General features: G+C 41.6%; 1 protein-coding gene across 1 annotated transcript in view; it reads right to left on the bottom strand.

Annotated features, from left to right (window-relative positions):
- Window positions 1–16,041, bottom strand: part of GAS2L3 (growth arrest specific 2 like 3) — a 30,628-nt gene extending 14,587 nt beyond the window's left edge. Inside the window, exons 1-2 of the mRNA XM_056117819.1 lie at window positions 16,018–16,041; window positions 2,683–2,730 (exon numbers count right to left, since the gene is read on the bottom strand). Coding sequence (XP_055973794.1) covers window positions 2,683–2,706 — 24 coding nt within the window. The 5' untranslated portion in view covers window positions 2,707–2,730; window positions 16,018–16,041. The remainder of the gene's footprint in view (window positions 1–2,682; window positions 2,731–16,017) is intronic.
- Window positions 16,042–18,635: the final 2,594 nt, after the last annotated feature.

Genomic DNA, 18,635 nt, shown 5'->3' with positions numbered 1-18,635 from the left:
AGGACTTTCCTATTATTACAAATAGAAAACTATTATAGCCTGAACTAATCAGTTACACATTAATGCTATTTAAAGTTTGATGTTAATAACAAAAAGCTTAATTTATAACAGTTGTTCTGAAGCATGCTAAAAGCCTTAATACTGCAGATTTATAATTTCTAGGCAGTTTAGAGATGAAGCTGAGCAGGTATATAAACTTACAGTTAGGCAAAATTTTATGCCTTTGTACAAAAGGGCTTTTTCTCAGAAAAAAAAAATCAGTTCTTTTTTCAGTTTCCCAACAGAACCAAGTGGTTAGGAACTATTGTTCATCAAGTACTGAGTTATGAAAAAGAGTGAAAGAAATCTTATGCATTAAATTAATAAGAAAGCAGGGGCTGGAGTGATAGCACAGCGGGTAGGGTGTTTGCTTTGCACACAGCCAACCCGGGTTCGATTCCCAGCATCCCATATGGTCCCCCAGGCACCGCCAGGAATAATTCCTGAGTACATGAACCACGAACCCCTGTGCAGTGCCAGGTATGACCCAAAAAGCAAAAGTACTGTAGCACTGTCCTCCCGTTGTTCATCGATTTGCTCGAGCGGGCATCAGTAACGTCTCACAACAAATTATGAGTCCTCTTGTTACTGTTTTTGGCATACTGAATACGTCACAGGTAGCTTGCCAGGCTTTGCTGTGTGGGTGAGATACTCTCGGTAGCTTGCCAGGCTCAACAAACCAATTGGTAATGGCTAGTTACTGGTGTCTCTGACAGTTTTCAAGTACCTGACTAATATAGTTAGAAGAGAAAGGTGAATATGTTGAAAACTTCTCACATTTATCAGGGAAAAGTCCAAGAGATATCGAGGGAGAATATTTGTATGGACTCTAGACTGGGGAAGGCCTCATGGAAATATCAAGTAAAACTATGAAAGCAATCACCAGATTAAGAAAATATTAATGGTGATAAGTAGAGATGTGGAAACAAAAGCAGCCCAGAAGGCAATTATTAAAAAAAAAGGGTTCTAAAAAGCAGCAAAAAAAAAAAAAATCAACAAGAAACTGAGGACATTTCTGAGACCAGAATAAAGAGAGAAAGCACAGAAGTTTCAGATTTTATAAACAGTTCTGAATAACAAATGCAGACTTGAAAGGACCCAAAAGGGGAGGAATCAGACCTTTTGGGAGACTGCCACCGGCTCCAGAGTCTCGGAGGAAAACAGCCTAACAGAACTCTGTTTGTCGAGGGGACACAGCTGCACAGCGCAGGAAGGCGCACATGCAGTCACATGCAGACTTGTTCTTAACTAGCAGATAAATTCTCTTTAGACTCTCTTAGTAAAGATACTGTTATCTTAATAATATCATTTTGCATTTGAAAAATGATAATCATGACACAGGCTTGACCTCCTATTTTATACCTGGATCTTTGTGTTGTATGAAAGTTTTGAAGTGTCCACTATGCAATCGAGTGCCCCTAATCTCATTGATTCCTCACATCTATTCTGTGAAACAGCAGTCTTTGACCTTTATAGCAGTGAGAGCACTGAGACTCTTGACAGGTAAAATACCTTGCCCGATTCTCACACTAAAGTGACAGAACTAGCAGAAGAAAAGAAATCTGACTGGGGGCTGGAGCAATAGCAGAGCGGGTAGGGCGTTTGCCTTGCACGTGGCCGACCCGGGTTTGGTTCCCAGCACCTCATATGGTCCCCTGAGCACTGCCAAGAGTGATTCCTGAGTGCAAAGCCAGGAGTAACCCCTGAGCATCGCCGGGTGTCACCCCCCCAAAAAAAAACCGCAAAAAAAAAAAAAAAAGAAAAAGAAATCTGACTAAAGTTCTCGCTTTCCTAGACAAATTTTATTTATTTATTTTTTTTTAAATTTTATTGAATCACCGTGAGATAGTTACAAGCTTTCAGGTTTGGGTTACAATCACACAATGATCAAACACCCATGCCTCCACCAGTGCACATTCCCCACCACCAACATCCCTGGTACACCCCCACTTTCCCACACTCCCCCTGCCTCCATGGCAGACAATATTTTCCATACTCTCTCACTACTTTTGGGCATTATGGTCTGCAATACAGATACTGAGAGGTTATCATGTTTGGTCCTTTATCTACTTTCTGCACACAACTCCAATCCGGACGGGTTCCTCAAGCCATCATTTTCTTAGTGATCCCTTCTCTATTCCAGCTGCCTTCTCCCTTTTGCTCATGAGGCAGGCTTCCAGCTATGGAGCAATCTACCTGTCCCATGTATCTACTACCCTTAGGTTCCTAGACAAATTTTATTATCAGCTATTTGTATCTTTCTAGGAAAGCCATCCTACAATGTATTTTTTAATTTTTAATATTTAATCATATTCTATTTCTATCAAAGGAAAGAAAATGTAAAAGGATATAAGAAGTGTTCAGCAAATACTAGAAATTTTGGATCATTTTGCTTTATCTCATTATCCTCATCTGAACCAGACTAAGTAGAAAGATCTAAGTTTTTACTGTTTGGCTATCTACATTGCACGTGCACATAAAAATAATTTATATCTGTTCTGAGAGCTCTTACAATTAAATGCTTACAAATACATACTAAATTGCACTAAGAAAAAAAACCACAAAAATTGGTATTTTACTAATTATAATTTGGTTATATTAACCTCATTATTTAAAAAATATTTTTCTAGGAAAATCACTTACTTGAATTGCAGGCTGCATGGTCATCAATATGGAAATGAAACACCTTTTCTGAAAACAGAAAAAATATAAATATGCAGACATTGGTAGATTTCTAACTCCCCATACACCCTCAAATAACAGGAAGCTGCTCTCCTCTATTTAACTGAAAACCTAAACCTACCTTACCTACCTTCTAGTTGGAATAACCTGACTAAGTGAATATTCAATAATTACTGACAGCTTCTTCATAAAAAAGTTCAATGGAAAGAAAAAAGCCTGAAACACATTTTAATATGTGGTCTCTGGCACAAGTATCAAAGGAATTCCTGAAGCATCTTGCTAGCAAAATGAAATAAATAAAACCTAGCTCATATAAAAACCTCTTGTAGTTTCTCTTATAATCAAAATGTAAATATAAATACATATATCACAACTGACACTGTTATGTATCGCTTATCTAATCTTTACAAGAAAATCATGTAAGTTCATCTGGTCTTCATATACTTCACAAGCTTAAACATAAGCTGCTTATGCTAAACAAGGTAAAAATGATAAACAACTTGAACTAGGAAATAACAATGTCTTTCTATAATCATTTTTCATGTTAACTTCCTCCATAAGGCAAAACACAAAGACAAAAGCAAAAGGAAGTACAATTTTAGCTCCAATGTACTATTCTTAATATGTATAAAAACATACCACCTTAATTAGCAATATTAATATAATTCTTTAATGGAGTTTCAGAGTTTAAAATTGTGAAACATTTAGAAACATTAATAATACAGAATATAGAAAACCTAAGAGTTTTGTTGTTAATGGCAGCATTATGTATTAGTCAAGCTTGTTTCTATTGCAAATCACCTCTAAATCACGCTAAGAAAATTTACAAATGCTTTATAATAAGGCTATAAAGTTATCTTTCACCTTCCAAGGAAGTTATTTTCTCCTCTAGGCTGTACTCAACATACCTCATGCAAAGAACCAACTACACATATCACCAGAACATTTCTTCGGGTACTAAAGTTGAACTTGAGTAAACCTTAGTGAAAAGTTGGATAGCACATCATATTTTCTTTGCAGGAAGGCAAAGGACAGCAGAATGTTCTTTTTGATGTCTTTTGTCCCATCTCTCTACCATACCAAAAGGCCAAAGTACAATCGTGCATTACTAATGAGCTTGTTATGCTTCCCACGAGCTAATTCAGTGGAGAATACATTTTCCTTTAGCATAAATAATCCTTTGTACCCAACAAAGATCCACAGTTGAGAAGCTTCCGAGACCAGTTTTCAAAAATGCAGCAAAGAAGCTGCTCCCATTAAACGAAGGAGTCCCACATCATCAGACAAGGGCTTTAACAGTTGGAGCTGCCAACCACAAACAAAAGGAGGCCTAAATTATAAGGCGTGTGCAAATCAAGAACAGTGACATATTCACAAAGAAGCTATCACAAGAATGTTTAGTAGTTGCACTTTTTATGAAAAATTCAACAAAATTAGTTTTATGAAAGAAATGAATTTGTGCAAAACCTTCAGTGACTTGAACTTTAACCAGAAGAGTTAGGCATTTTTCTAATCATTCTCTAGTAACAGAAAAAACTACTATTAAGATGACAGAAATACAACCATCTAGATTATCTTAAAAAGAAGTTATGCAATAAAACAGCACTCAGATAAGATATAACCCATTCCCATGTATAAGGAACGATCAAATACCTACTTTCATCGGAAAATTCTGTACACTGATGAGGTTGTATCAATGAATGAATATTCATTGTGTACCCAAACTAAAGAGTGAGCTATTCATTCACTATTCTCTTTATAAATCATCTTTATGTTTTAGGCATTTAATTCCAAGGACAGTTTCTTTTCTACAGTTAACTCCAATCCACATCACAATTATAATGCTCTCTTCTTACTCATTTCACTTATTCTCCTCTTTTCCTCTGCTCCCTAAAAAGTCTCAACCCTCCCTAAAAAGTCTCAACCCTCCTGTCCTCATCCAGGACACTAGTCAATCCACCTTTGGAGTCACATCTCCACTAGCAACTTAGTAACTTTAATTTTTGTTTCGATCTTTCTGTGCTTTCCACAAGTCCACTTCAATTCTGCCAATCAGAAAGTATTTTCTCTTAGATTTGGCAAAAAAAAAAAAAAATCTCTTGTGTAACTAAATCCAAACAAATCCTTTTATAAAATAAGGGGTTTACTCCAAGATCAGAGATAAAGATATTAACTTTTCTAATCTAGCAAAAATCTAGTCATGGATATAACCCAGAGGCAGAGCACCTGCCCTGCAAGTGTAAGGCCCTGGATTTGATCCCTGGCACCACACACACCTCTCAAAAACTAAATAACAGTAGAGGGAACATGTTTCTAGAAACACTAAAGGTACTCATCCACTTGAAATTTGAATAGAACTTGGGTCTAGCCTACTTGTCTTATTATGAGATCCTTAGTTCATTTGTGGCAAGGCTGTTCATACCAATATGACTTTACATCACGATGGGAACAAATGGGAACAAATGTCAACCTATTTAACTGACTCCGTCCCAACTGCCAAAGTTCTGAAGCTGAATGCGTTTCTACTCCTTACCCAGATGATAGTGTATGGAGGGAAGACGGGGGGAAGGATCACAGGTTGGCATGCTTGGTCCAATACAAATTTGGAAAAGAGGGAAAAATTAGCAAAGAATTAAGTTTCTTCAGAAAAGTAGTTACATTTACCACCACCAGACCACATACATTCAGCACTCAGCAGATTACTGTCAAGGAACATGAGCTGCAGAAGCGTGATAAATGCCAAAGCTGGGACAGTGTGACTACTGCAAAGGGGCAGAAGGAAGATGATACTGGAAGGAAAATAGATGCCTTTCAATTGTCTTTCAAGAGAAGTGGTAAAAACGCAGGTGTTATTATACTTGTCCAGGATCTCTCTAGGTCAAAAATCATTTCATCATTTTAATGCTACATTCAGAAAATTAAAATAATCTCTCTTTTGTCCAGAAAATTTCTTAGCTTTAAAATTTTGAGTTAAATATTTCCTTATTGCCTAATAAAAATATGAAAATATTATATGCATACCAAATATAAGCTCTTTCTCAAAGCCAGTACTAGAATAACTCAACACAAAGGCACCACTGCAGCAGTCTAAAGTAGCAGGGGGACCTGGCTTGAATTTTGGTTTTGGCACATATTAGCTGTGGATAGTAAGTTTCAAGCACAATGTTCCCATCTATGAAGTTGATGCTGTCACTTCCCTCACATGGTGGTTGCAAAGATTAAATAAGATACTATATAGCAAGTGTACTGCTAGACTTTAAAATTAGTTGCATGGTCAGTATTAGAATATGGTGGAATGAGCACAAGGTGGCACATAATTAAAGCTCATTTAATACCAGTAAGAAAATAAAAAGAGTCTATTCAAACTCAAATCATTGAAAATAATTTGGAAATCATCCTAGTTACTAACAGAAAAATAAACAGTCATGTGTGGAAGAAAAAGCTTTTAAAAACCCTTTAGCAACTTGTGAGGATGCTTAGAAATGAATTTGTAACTCACAATTTTCTTTGCTAGAATGAAAGTCTTCTAAAATTTATCTAACATAGGTCCTTCACTTCACTCTATCTCCTCACTGTCCTTCCGGTCAGTTTTGATCATGTCTCTGGCTATGCCATTATTCAGATCATACACCTTTTCATGTGGCAGACATCCATTCATTTATTCAGCAAGCATTTTTTTCAGATCCTTTACTAGATTAAGCACTATGCGTAAAGAGAGATGGTGACCAACACAACTAACAAGTGACTGTACTCAGGGACTTAAGCCAATAAAGAAGATTGAAAAGAACAAATATACACACAATGTCACATGATAACTGCTTTGAAGGAAAGAAATATCTGGGATTTAGAAGGAAATGACTTTGAAGAAAGGTAGGCATTAGCGAGAAGAAAGGTTTCTGCACAAGCAGAATAATTTTTGAAAAAAACTGAACAAAGAAAGAGTTTGGCACATTATACGACTGGAAGAAAAGCTAATGTGGCTGAGGCATGGTGGGTAGATATGCCGGAAAGGTTGAAGAATTGGGCAGTGGCCTGGTACACAGCCATGCCAAGGGAATTCAATGTTACTCTAAATGCAGAGAGATACCACAGAAGAGATTAAGCCAAGGGAGTGTAAATAATCTAATTTCAAGTTCCAAAAGAGCTGTGCAGGGGAAGAGAAACATGGGAGAAAAGGAAGACGATTTTAACAGGGGAGGGGAAAGACACTGAAGAATAGGAACAGGGCCAAGAATGAAAAGAGGAAGAGAGGGAGAGAAACAATGAGCACAAAGCTGGAAGGGGAAGAGTTAGGGACCCACTCCAGTAGTTCAGTGACAAAAATGGTGAACAATGTCTCTTGGGGAAAGACAGACACATTCCAATCTATTTTGGCACCAGAGTCAAAGACTTTATAAAGATTAGAGATATAGGATGACAGAGACAGATGTAAGGACAGAGTAAAAGTGTCAAAAATAACTACTAATTTTCCAGCTTCAAGCAATTGAGCAAACAGATACAGGTAATACTCAGATGAGAAGGATGGGGGTTAAAATAGACTGAAATGGAAACTCAGCAAAAATAGGTCAAAAGTGTGTCTTTTTTAAGTCATTTTAAATTTGAGAAGCCTTTAAAGACATTCAAGTGGAAGTGCCTGGTAGGCATTTGGAAATACTAATCTCAGGCTAAGAAGAAAGTTCAGGAGGAGAGAGAAATGTCAGCTAATACCTGGTAGCAAAACAACTGGGAAAAGAACAAGGTCATCTGAGAAAGCAATGGAGAAGTGAGGAGGGCCTAAGACCAAGTCCTGTGAAAATCCAGTAGACATAAGTCAGCAAAGGAGTGCAGAAGACTCACAGAGACGGTTCAGCATCTCAGTCTAGGCTTATTACATTTTTATTTACCTCCTCAGACTTTCCTGATTGATCTGTACTAATTCTGACTATACCTGACTTTTCAATGTAAAACATGTTTTACTTGGCAAGTAAGTTTTTTAAGATAATATATATTAACACATAACAGCTGTTTTCGGTATATAACATAAAGAATGCAATATTTATCTATTACAAAGTGATCACCACAAAAGCTAGTTAACATCCACTACCATGCTGATTTTTTTCATGTGATGAGTATAAAAATCTACTCTTTCAGCAACTTCCAAGAAAACAACAGTATATTAACTATACTCATATTAATTCTGATTATCTTTGGCTGTTGGATTCACTAGCATTTTCTCCAATCATTTCTCTGTACGGTGCCTTACACTATTTTGAGTTATTTCTGTACAATGCTTAACCAGTATAAGTCTACAGATTGATGCTGATAGTAATACTGATAGATGTACTTAAGCCTAATGTTTAGAAAATAATTTTGGTGAGACAGATAAGAAAATTTCAAGGGAAAACTGGGTAGTTTTTTTATAGTGTAGGGTGGGGGTGGGGGAGAAATGGTGACAAAAATGCTTGGAAACAACCTCAGAACTTGGAAACAGTCACCTAGTCCAACCTTCTTAAACGGTAGGACCTAACTGCATACGGGCTTGCATAAATTTTTAAAAATTGTTTTGAAATAGCCAGAAAGACAGCATAGAGGGAGTTAAAGTGCTTGCCTTGAAAGCATTACTAGGTGTGGCCCAGAAAAACCCTCAAATATAATAGATTAACATTTTGTTCTAAAATAAAGTTGTTTATGACTTATTATCAGTAAGCATTAGGTTTTACTATTTTATATACTTATATACATGCGGTCATGTAAAAATTTCTCAGACAAAAAGGAGTGGCAAGTAGGAAAAGTTTAAGCCTTTACCTTAGTAGACAAGTCTTTAAAAGTTTTTTACTGTATTTATGTCTGACAGGAGTCCTTAAAATAAATTTTAATGTAACTTGAACTATAAATCATTTTCCCTACCACCAACCAAGTTCAAGGTGAAATTTCTATAATGGTTATTGATTAACGTACCAGCAGGTCAAGTGAATTGCTTAATCTACCAGAGTAATCACTTAAGGGGGGAAAAAAAAAAGGACTAAGACTGGTGTGCAGGGGGAGGGTCCAAGTAAACAGGCTAGAATAACTCTGCCATGGAGCAAGAACACTTTTCTTACATCTTAATTACTGGTCTCCAAAGATGTCTATACTTTTTTATACAGTTTGTGAAGATGCTATGTCTGCGGACAAAATGACCTTGTAGTACATTAAGGACCTTAAAAATGGGAGACTGTTCTGGAGGGTCGAGTGATTTTGCAAGAGTTCTTGCAAGAGTACAGAAACGCAAAAAGGTAAAGTCCAAGAATATGAGAATGAAGGCGGAAGGGAGAGGAAAGATAAAGAAGAGGGGGGAGGGAGGGAGAGAGGGAGGGAGGAAAGGAAAGAAAGAGAGACACACACAGGGAAGAGGGGGAGAGGAAAAAAGAGTGGAGAGGTAAAGATGAGTTGTTTAGCTGCTGGATATGAATCACTTATTGGCTTGCTCACACCTTTAAATACATCTTGTGTTTTAATGACTTTAGGGAAGAGCTCCATTTTTCACTGTTACCAGACCTTCCTTGATTTCTCCCTTCCCTCTCTCCTCCCAAACAGCAGAGAAAACTCAGTGGCCTTTCCTTGTTGCTTCCTGCTCCCCATATGGCTGGCCCTCCTGTTTAGCCAACAGTATCTTTCTCCAGGCTTCCTGCAAGGGTCAGCCCATCATCCTTCCTCCAAACTGTAAGCCCCCAGCTGTTCCTCATGGACTTGAGCACACAGTGACCCTTCATCAACTTCCATCTGAGGACACGTTCCTAAGCCCTGCTTAAACCCTTTATACCTCAGGGATAAAGCCAAACTCCTGAACAAAGCTAAAGGTCTTAGAGGAGCCCCTCCTGTATCATCAGGACCCATTGCTGAACTCCCTTTTGGAACTAAAAGTACCCCAAAGACCAGAGAGTTCTCCTCTATCTCCTCCTTCCAGTAACACTCCTACCTAACACTCCAACGCGATTCCTCTAAACAGCCTCCCTGAAGCTCTTCCCAAAATGAGGTCATTTATTAGTATTTACTGCTATTTTTTTGCTACCCTAAAAATTTGAAAAATAAGATACTTAAGGGACACCCACCACTTTATGGCATACAAAGTGCCCAGCTCACAACCTATCTTGAAACAAATGACAAGCCACTGAATCTCCCAGGAAGTTCCATCTGGACGAAGAACTCTGGAGCCTTCTCAAAACGGGGTCAGGCATAGTCCCCTCATACTCCGATGCCTGCTGGAAGGCCCAGTATCCCCTGCCCACCCCCAACATCTTCCAGGACAGGAATGGCCCAGCTTCACAACTGAACCTCAAGCCACCAAACTGTTCCAGCTCCACAATGGTGCAGCCTCTAAATGTCATAGTACTGATAGGCCCATAGGAGCACGGAAAATCTGATGGCAAAGTTGTACAGAAGCCCACCAAGCTCAATAAGCGAAAATAATTAACACAGAAGACTCAATTAGCACCGACCAGCTATGTAAATCCTCAGACAATGACTTTAGTAATATGACTATCAGATTTAACAATTATCACAAATTGATTTTATGGGTCTATTTTCTGATAATTCGTGGTAACATGTAATATAAAGTGAATTATTTTGTGCCTGCAAAGGTGGCAGGCTGGGGGGGAGGGGTTGGTAGGAAGATGTCAGTGTGTACAACAAAGATGATGAGCAGTGTGGCCAAGTGCACTGACACCACAGCTAACATGTGCAAGCTCAGAAAGTCAGCACACATCTGCATGTCCAAAACATGTGTGCACCCCGACTATCCCAGCAACAGCTCCCACTACAAAGTGAATTATTAATGCAAGAGCAATTTTATGTTTTAGTGTGTAACAAGCAATGTAAACTATGTTGTGCCTGCTAAGGGATCAGGCTTGAGGGTGGGTAGAAAACTGGGGGTAAATGGTAGAGGGAACATCATGCTGACTGATGGGGCTGATGATGAAATACTGCATGCCTGAAACAACTGTGTAACAAACAACTTCGTAAATCATGATATTTAAAGTTTTTTTTTAAATAATAAATAAAATTCTGAAAGATCTTTAAGAGCCAAAATATATATCTCATGGTAAAGAGCACATCTCGGTGTGAGAGATGTGTCAGTACGAGACCTGGGTTCAATTTCCAGCACCACATGCACATACGCATGCACACACAGTCAGTTATATCTATCTACAGATATGTTTTATATATATATATGCACATACATATATATCTAGAAATATCACATATACACAATAGACAATTTAAGGAGCTTATCTTCCTCACTTCTACCTTTTTATAAAAACTAGCGCTACCATTAGCACTAGAAATACTCCTAAACAAATGCTACATTCACCACTAAAGAGACTGTAAGCCAGTAAATAAATCAGGGGCCAAGAGATTTAGTATAGTGGGTAAGGAGCTTGCCTTGCATTTGACCAAACCCAGTTTAATCCCCAACACCATACATGGTACCCTGAGGACAGCCCAGAGTGATCCCTGAGCACAGAGTTAGGAGTAAATTCTGTGCACTGTTAAGATGAGGATAAAAGGTAAAGGCCCTCCCGTTGATCATCGATTTGCTCGAGCGGGCCCAGTAACGTCTCCATTGGAGACTTTGTTGTTACTGTGTCTGGCATATCGAATACTCTCGGTAGCTTGCCGGGCTCTCCGAGAGGGGCAGAGGAATCGAACTCGGGTCGGCATGGCCGCGTGTAAGGCGAACGCCCTACCCGCTGTGCTATCGCTCCAGCCCAAGATGAGGATAGAAAAAAAAAATTAATTAAGTAATTAAATGTGTAGCATATCTATTTAAGGAAAATACAACTTCCAAAGCAGATGAAAATTTTTAGAAGAAACAATATTTACGAAGTTTAATAAAAATACCACGTTATTTGGGCTGGAGCAATAGCATAGCGGGTAGGGCGTTTGCCTTGCACGTGGCCGACATGGGTTCAATTTCTCCATCCCAATAGAAGAGCCTGGCAAGCTACCAAGCGTATCCCACCCACATGGCAGAGCCTGACAAGCTACTATGGCATATTCAATATGCCAAAAAACAGTAACAAGTCTCACAACGGAGACGTTACTGGTGCCTGCTTGAGCAAATCGTTGAACAATGGGAGGACAGTGCTACAGTGCTACCATGTTATTTGCAAAATATCAGAGACTTAATTGTTTTAGGATTCTCTTTTTGTTTTGTTTTGTTTTAAGCTTTTCTTGAGTCTTTGGCAGAGACTCAACCTGAATAATATAATTTTTAATTAACCAGATGTATTATTATAAAATTTTGTAGAATACAAAAACAGTTAAAGAACTTAAAATCACATTGCCTCTGTATATAAGCTGAAAGGGAAAACATACATCTATACCAACACTAATATAAAGGAATGTAAAAACAACATTAAGAAAATATAAAAACAACATTAAGTGTCTATTAATAGGAAATTGCTCAAATAACATGAAATATTCATAGGGTAGATTCATCAGTCCCCTTGAAAGAACTGAGAGTTCTGATATGAAAACATGTCATTATATGTCATGAGACCGAAAGCAATCTGCAGAAGAGTGTATGTAATTATATCAGTGGTATATACTTATAATGCTTTATAAATTGTGTATATGTGTCACAAAGGAAAACTTATGAATTTAACAGACAAATTTCTCAACAGCCAGTTTTATTTCTAGTATCAAAAATATTGTCATCTAATAAGAGAAAATAAAAGCCATTATGTTTAAAAATCTAGACAGGGCTGGAGAGACAGCCCAAGAGCTGGCGGCATCCCTTGCATCCACAAAACCCCGAGTGGCATTGCCAGGTGCCCTGACCATGAACTGCCAGGGAACCCTAAGAGTGGGAGAGGTGGGGTGGGGGCCAAACAGGGATGCAACATGGAATCTGCACACTGAACCAATGGGCCTTCATGGCTGGGCCCATCCTCAGGAACCACTAGCACTGCAGGGAAGCCCCCTATTAAGACATCTCTATAAAGTGAACCCTTCATCATAGCTCATATTATATTTCCTTTCAGAAAAAGTTTATGTTGTGTAATGGAAAGTAGGCAGGAGCCTCTACAAGTCAGCACTTCCGAACAGCCAGCACGTGACTGATGGTCACAAGGCTGTAGATTCCTACCACACTTGCTTTCAAGCAGCAAAGGTGAAACTGTACTCATGGATCTGCTATATTTCCTTTAATTCTAGTTATTTGGAAATGACTGGTCTATTAAATACATGGTAACTTTCGCCTAGTCTGATCTGTAACAAAGTAATGATGTGAAAAAACTAAAGAGGGGCTGAAGCTATAGATAGTACAGTGTTTAGGGTGCTTGCCTCTCACATTACCCACCCCAGGTTTGATCCAGGGCACCCCACATGGTCCCCTGAGCCCGCCTGAAGTGATCACTCAGCATAGACCCCGGAGTAAGGCCTGAGCACAGCAGGGTGTGGCGCCCAGACCCTAAACTGTCAATTACTCATGACACATTTCTCTATGGCAGTTATATTTCAATTAAAAATAGGAAGACTTGGGGAAGAGGGTTATTACAGGAAGTAAGGTGCTTGCCTTGCATCTGGCTGACCTTGGTTCAATCCCTGGTTCAGCATACAGTGAACCAATAAGTTTCCACCGGGCATGATCCCTGAGCACAAAACCAGGAGACGACCCTTTGCAACATAAACTGGTATACTCAATTTTCCTGGCCACTCAAATTCTAGGTATGCCATATGTGTTAGGCATGTAAAGGTGTATCATACATCAAAGAACATAAAACAATAGGAAGAAAGTGATAAGAGACAATTATGACTACATATTACCCTTATTAACCTTATTACCTACTTTTCTAACCAACGGTCAACTTGAAAAATCATTCAAATGATTTATGAGGTAAGGGAATGACTTTATGGGGGAAGTGTTGGTTGATTTAAAAAATAGACTAAAACTATATGGGAATATATAAATTAGGAAACATTATTTTAGAATGAGCCAAGTCAATTCTCCAAGACTTCCTTTAGTCTTTTGGGTTTTGTTTTTCTTTTTCAGTTGGAAGATGCACAATCAGTCTGCTCAGGGCTTACTCCTGCCTCTGTGCTCAGGTATCAGTACTGGTAGGGCTAGGAAGGGCCTCATAGGGTGCCAGCGGACCAAACACGGTCAGCCAAAGGTGCCCGATCCACTATACGATCTCTCTGGCCCAAACTCCTTTAGTTTTTAACAGCACACCAATTACTGACATTATCCTCTCGTTATTACACTTTAGTTTACCAAAACTAATAATGCCTCATTATTATTTTAATCCATAAAACACTCAAAATAAACTCATCCTTAGGACAGAAACAAACCTAGGCCATACAAACATTGTGCCAGGAAGTTGCTTAATGCTGGGAACATAAATACATGAGTACGAGTGGGTCAAAAAAGAGGCTAGACAATGGAATGAAATCATCCGGACTAAATTGCGGATGATATATAGGTTATTCCCTTTCTCATCTTCCTCATCTACAACACAGAAATAACACCAGCAACAATGAAGGTTCTAAGATGTTTAACAATAATATAAACAAGGTCCCTAGAACACAGCACCTGGCCTATACTAGGTTACAAAGAATGCCACATACAAATTATCTGCCTTGGTTAACTAACCAAGGAACTATCTTGGTTAACTGCCTTGGTTAACTAACCAAGTGTAACTACAACTACACCTCAGGCATTGCCTTCATTTTCTGCTGTCAACCTTGAGATAGCTTCAAACTTTTAATTCAAATTAGACAGCAAACAAATAACAACTATGTGCAGGGCACTCTACTAATTATATGGAATATTTCATTTCGTCCTCATCATCACAACCCTGGCATCAACAAGGAGGGAACTATTATTAACCTACTTTTGTAGATTAGAAAATATAGGTTTAAAAAGAAGAACTCGCCCACGGCCACACACAGGGAGGCAAACCTGGGTTCAGAGTCCACACACTTAAGCACCCCTGCGACTGGAAGAAGGAAATACTACTTTTCCCTTGGTAAAGTCAACACAGCAGGCACAAAGAACTTGTCAGAAGTCCATTGATTTGAAATGGGCTCTGGGAAAAAGATGAGTCAGAAACGGATCCGCACCTGAGGACTCTCACCAGCTTCCACTTTTTCAATCAGATCAATTCAAAATCTGAGCTGGCAGGAATTCCAGTTGCTAATCATTGAAGTGGCCCTCAGAGGGGGATCAGATGGCTGTTCACAAATTTCCTATCTCCAGCGAGTGTCAATTGGCCGGTGTCAATTGTCTGGTTGTTATCAACTCAAGCAAAGCAAAACCCAAACTCTGACCCAAAAGGGAGCCTGGGGGAAGATATGTATACATGTATATGGATATATATATATATATACATATATATGGAGTAATGAAGAGACTAATGAAGAGAGAAAGTGTGTGTGTGTGTGTGTGTGTGTGTGTGTGTGTGTCTCGCTTCCCTCTTCATTAGTCTGTGTCTGCGACTTAAATAACCCCCCCCCAAAGCACTCTAAAGCCCTAAGTCGCAAAGCCTTGGACTGAGACGGATCAGTTAGGATCCAGCAGTGCCCGCCTAGGAAAACACGCGGTGCATCCAAAACGTGCATCGATTTTCCTTTTGCAATCCTTTTGCAACCCCTGCCCCCCGCCATCCCCCGCCCCAACGCAGTCCTCCAAACTGGGGCTGGAGCTGGGGCGAGGGGAGAGGCGGTATCGCGCCGAGAGCCGTAGCCCCTAATTCTGTCCACCTGGTAGAAAAAAGGGGGGAGCGCGGCAACCCCTCCTCAGACCGATCAATTCTTTCCGAGGTGACGTCGACTCATCAAGTGACCCTCTAATGCTCGCGCGTTGGGAGTTGGTGGGGAGGGATTGAGGGTGTCCCCGGAGACCCTCAACTAACTAGCTACGGCCTCTGACAGTTTTGTTAAGCCGTCCAGCAGGCTCGTCGCCTGGGTCTTCCCGAACCCGACCCCGTGGTTCGCTAGCGCGATCCCCCTTCCCGGACACCTGTTGCCCCTCCAAGCCTGCAGCCGGGTGGGCCAGCGCTAGGCAGGCGGGCGTGATTTCACCTTGACAGCTCCGCGGACCAATCAGAGAGCGCGGGGCGCCCGCGGCGAGCCAATTGCGGGGCGCCTCGGACCTGGGTGGGGGGCCGCTCGAGAAAAACCCAAGCAAAGCCCGGGTTCGACTCCGCGGCACGCGGGATTGTTTCACTCCCCGGGCCCGCAGGTGAGACGCGTGTGCGGTCTCTCTCCGAGCGAGGGCCAGTTCGTTCAGATTCGCGAGGCCCAGAGAAGGCGGCGCACGGGGGAAGGACTTACCAGTCTGCGCGCGGGACGGTCACTTCTCCCGGCGGGGCGACATCGCGGATTCAATCAGTGGCGGGCCGCCACGCCCCTGCCCAACCGCCGGAGCCGCCTCCGCCTCAGGGTTCGCTGCGGCTCGCCGCCGCCTGTTTCGAAGGGACCAATCAGAAGGCGGGGAGGGGGCGTGGCTTGAGGCCCCACCCACCCCCGCCGGGGCCGCCCGGGAGCACGCGACCTGCGCGTGCGTTTTGAGTCAGTCGGAGGCGCGCCGCTGGCTGTAGTCCGGCTTGCTGGGCTTGGAAAAGCCCGTTTGTCGTGAAAACAGCTCAGGGTGGCCCAGCCTGTGAGAAACGCCTCCTTTCTGGCCGCTCAGCGCCCGAGAGCGTCTTCCTTCCTTTTTTTTTTTTTTTTTTTTTTTTTTTTTTTTTTTTTTTGCTTTTTGGGTCACACCGGCAATGCCTAGGGGTTCCACCTGGCTCTGCAATCAACAGTTACTCCTGGCGGCGCTCTGGGGCACCTTATGGGATGCTGGGAATCAACCCGGCTCGGCCGCGTGCAAGGCAAACGCCCTACCCGCGGTGCTATCGCTCAGACGTCTTCCACTAGCGTCTTCCTTTTCGCCCCGACAGGCTCTGAGTAGATCACTTCTTAAGCCGCCCAGACCGTTGCCTGGTCAAGTGCCAGGGCGTTTGCCAGGAGTTTTATTCGAATGCGTCAAGAGCCAGTCCCAACACTTTTTTTTTTTCCCGGTCCCAACTCTTAAATCCGCTCGGGATCTGATTGTCCACAGTTTCCGGAGACAAACTCTGTCACTAGGGGGTGGGGGGGAGTCTGGCGATCCTGAGTAGAACGCTTTCCTAGAGATGCTCCCCTCGCCCCCTCACCCCTTGCCATCAAGGATGGAGGGGCGCAAGGTCCAGAGGAATCCCTGTAGCTCTGGGGCACGGCAGAGCGCCAGGAGGGCGTTTGCGCTGCTTTGAGGAAACCCCGGAGTCGCGGGGTGTGGCTGGGCTAACGGCTACCCGGAGGGGGCTGCTGACTGGCTGAGAGGTTTGAGGGATGGCACGTCGGTCGGGATAGGTCGTGCTCGGGGAACCGTGCAGAAAGCCTGTTCGCGCTAGCAGGGAGGGGAAGTGCGGGGAGGTGGCCCAAAGCTCGGAGGCTACCTCAGTGCTTCTGCCAGCACCGTGGCTTTTCTGGTTCACTGTGCTGTGAAGAGTACTCGTACTTTTGAATGGCTACCGTGAGAGGATTGGGAGAGACATCCACTCAGAGGCGAAGGCATAGGTGACTATGCCAGTAGGCGCTGTAGAATTTAGATTCTTGACGTATGATTTAAAATTGGTTGAGCCAGAAATTGGCCGCGAGTGTGTAGGAGACTTGGGGGACTAGCTCCAGCACCGCATGGTCCACAGAGTACCTCTGGGAGTGGCCTCCCCTGAGCACTGCTGCGTGTCACCCCAAAACAATAGTAATGTGGTTATAACAGTGGTAGGAGGAATGTGTGTTTTAGGGGGATTTTTTTTCTTTTTCAAAGAAAGGAGCAGGACTCGCAGTGATTCTAAAATTGTAAAAACTGGTCATTATCAATGTAGCTCCAAAGAGGTGTTGAGGAGTGTCTGAAGCCACCTCAGAAGACTGACTTAGCTGCCTTGGTTATCCTGAGCAGCGGTGCAAGCTAAGGAATACAGGGAGAATAATGCTTTTGGTTTGAGGTGTGTTTTCGTCTGAAGAGAGAGGAAAGAGTAAGTGGAAGAGTTAAGATATAGCACTAGGCTCTATCTTAAACTGACAGGATTTGCTTTCACAGATTTTACTTCCTGGCTGGATGGGTAGAGAAGGGTATCAAAAGTCAGGCAGATATCAGGTCGTGAAACCTAATATTTGAGAGCAGGTGCTCCCCCCCCCCCCCCCCACAGTGGAAGCTGAACCTAGAACTCCATCGGCTTCCTGAGTCTGAATACAGAGCTTTTCACAGGACCTCTAAGTAATTAAAGTTTCCACTAATGAGCTGCAATCCACTTTCCAAGTCATGTTGGATTTTATGGTGTTTTCTTTTTAAAACTGAGGGTGGTATGTCAAACCACTTCACTTAGCTAAATGTTGAAGCATGACTTTAAATTAGAATTGTTGAACCCAAACATCAAAATACTTGCACTTTCTACAGAATCTTAAGAATTAATGATTGTGTTGTAGATACTGCTTGATACTACTAGTTGTTAAAACTTATTTCTTCGTAGACAAACTGTGATGCCAACACATTTGTATGGCATTTGTATAACAGTGAAACTATGCTATATGAACTATGTGTTCATCCTCCCCAGACACACAAACACTGCTTCATATTTCTCCAAGACATTTACTAAAATGTTAGTAGATTACTTTTGTTAATTCCCATAGTCTATTGGTTTCTCTTGGTAATTCCTCTTATTAAAAATCTGGATGGGAGAAGCATGCTGAAAGTAGACTATAGACCAAATATGACTGCCACTCAATGCCTCTCTTGCAAACCACAGGACCCAAGGGGAGAGAGAGAGAGAACAAAAGGGAATGCCCTGCCACAGAGGGAGGGTGGAATGGGGGTATGGGGGGTGGGAGGGATGCTGGGACCCGTGGTGGTGGAGTATGGGCGC

This window comes from Sorex fumeus, unplaced genomic scaffold (genome assembly GCF_029834395.1).
Source record: "Sorex fumeus unplaced genomic scaffold, SorFum_2.1 ptg000003l, whole genome shotgun sequence".
In the NCBI taxonomy this organism is placed as follows: Eukaryota; Metazoa; Chordata; class Mammalia; order Eulipotyphla; family Soricidae; genus Sorex; species Sorex fumeus.
Note: the sequence above shows the minus strand (reverse complement) of the source record. Positions and strands in the feature narration are given on the sequence as shown.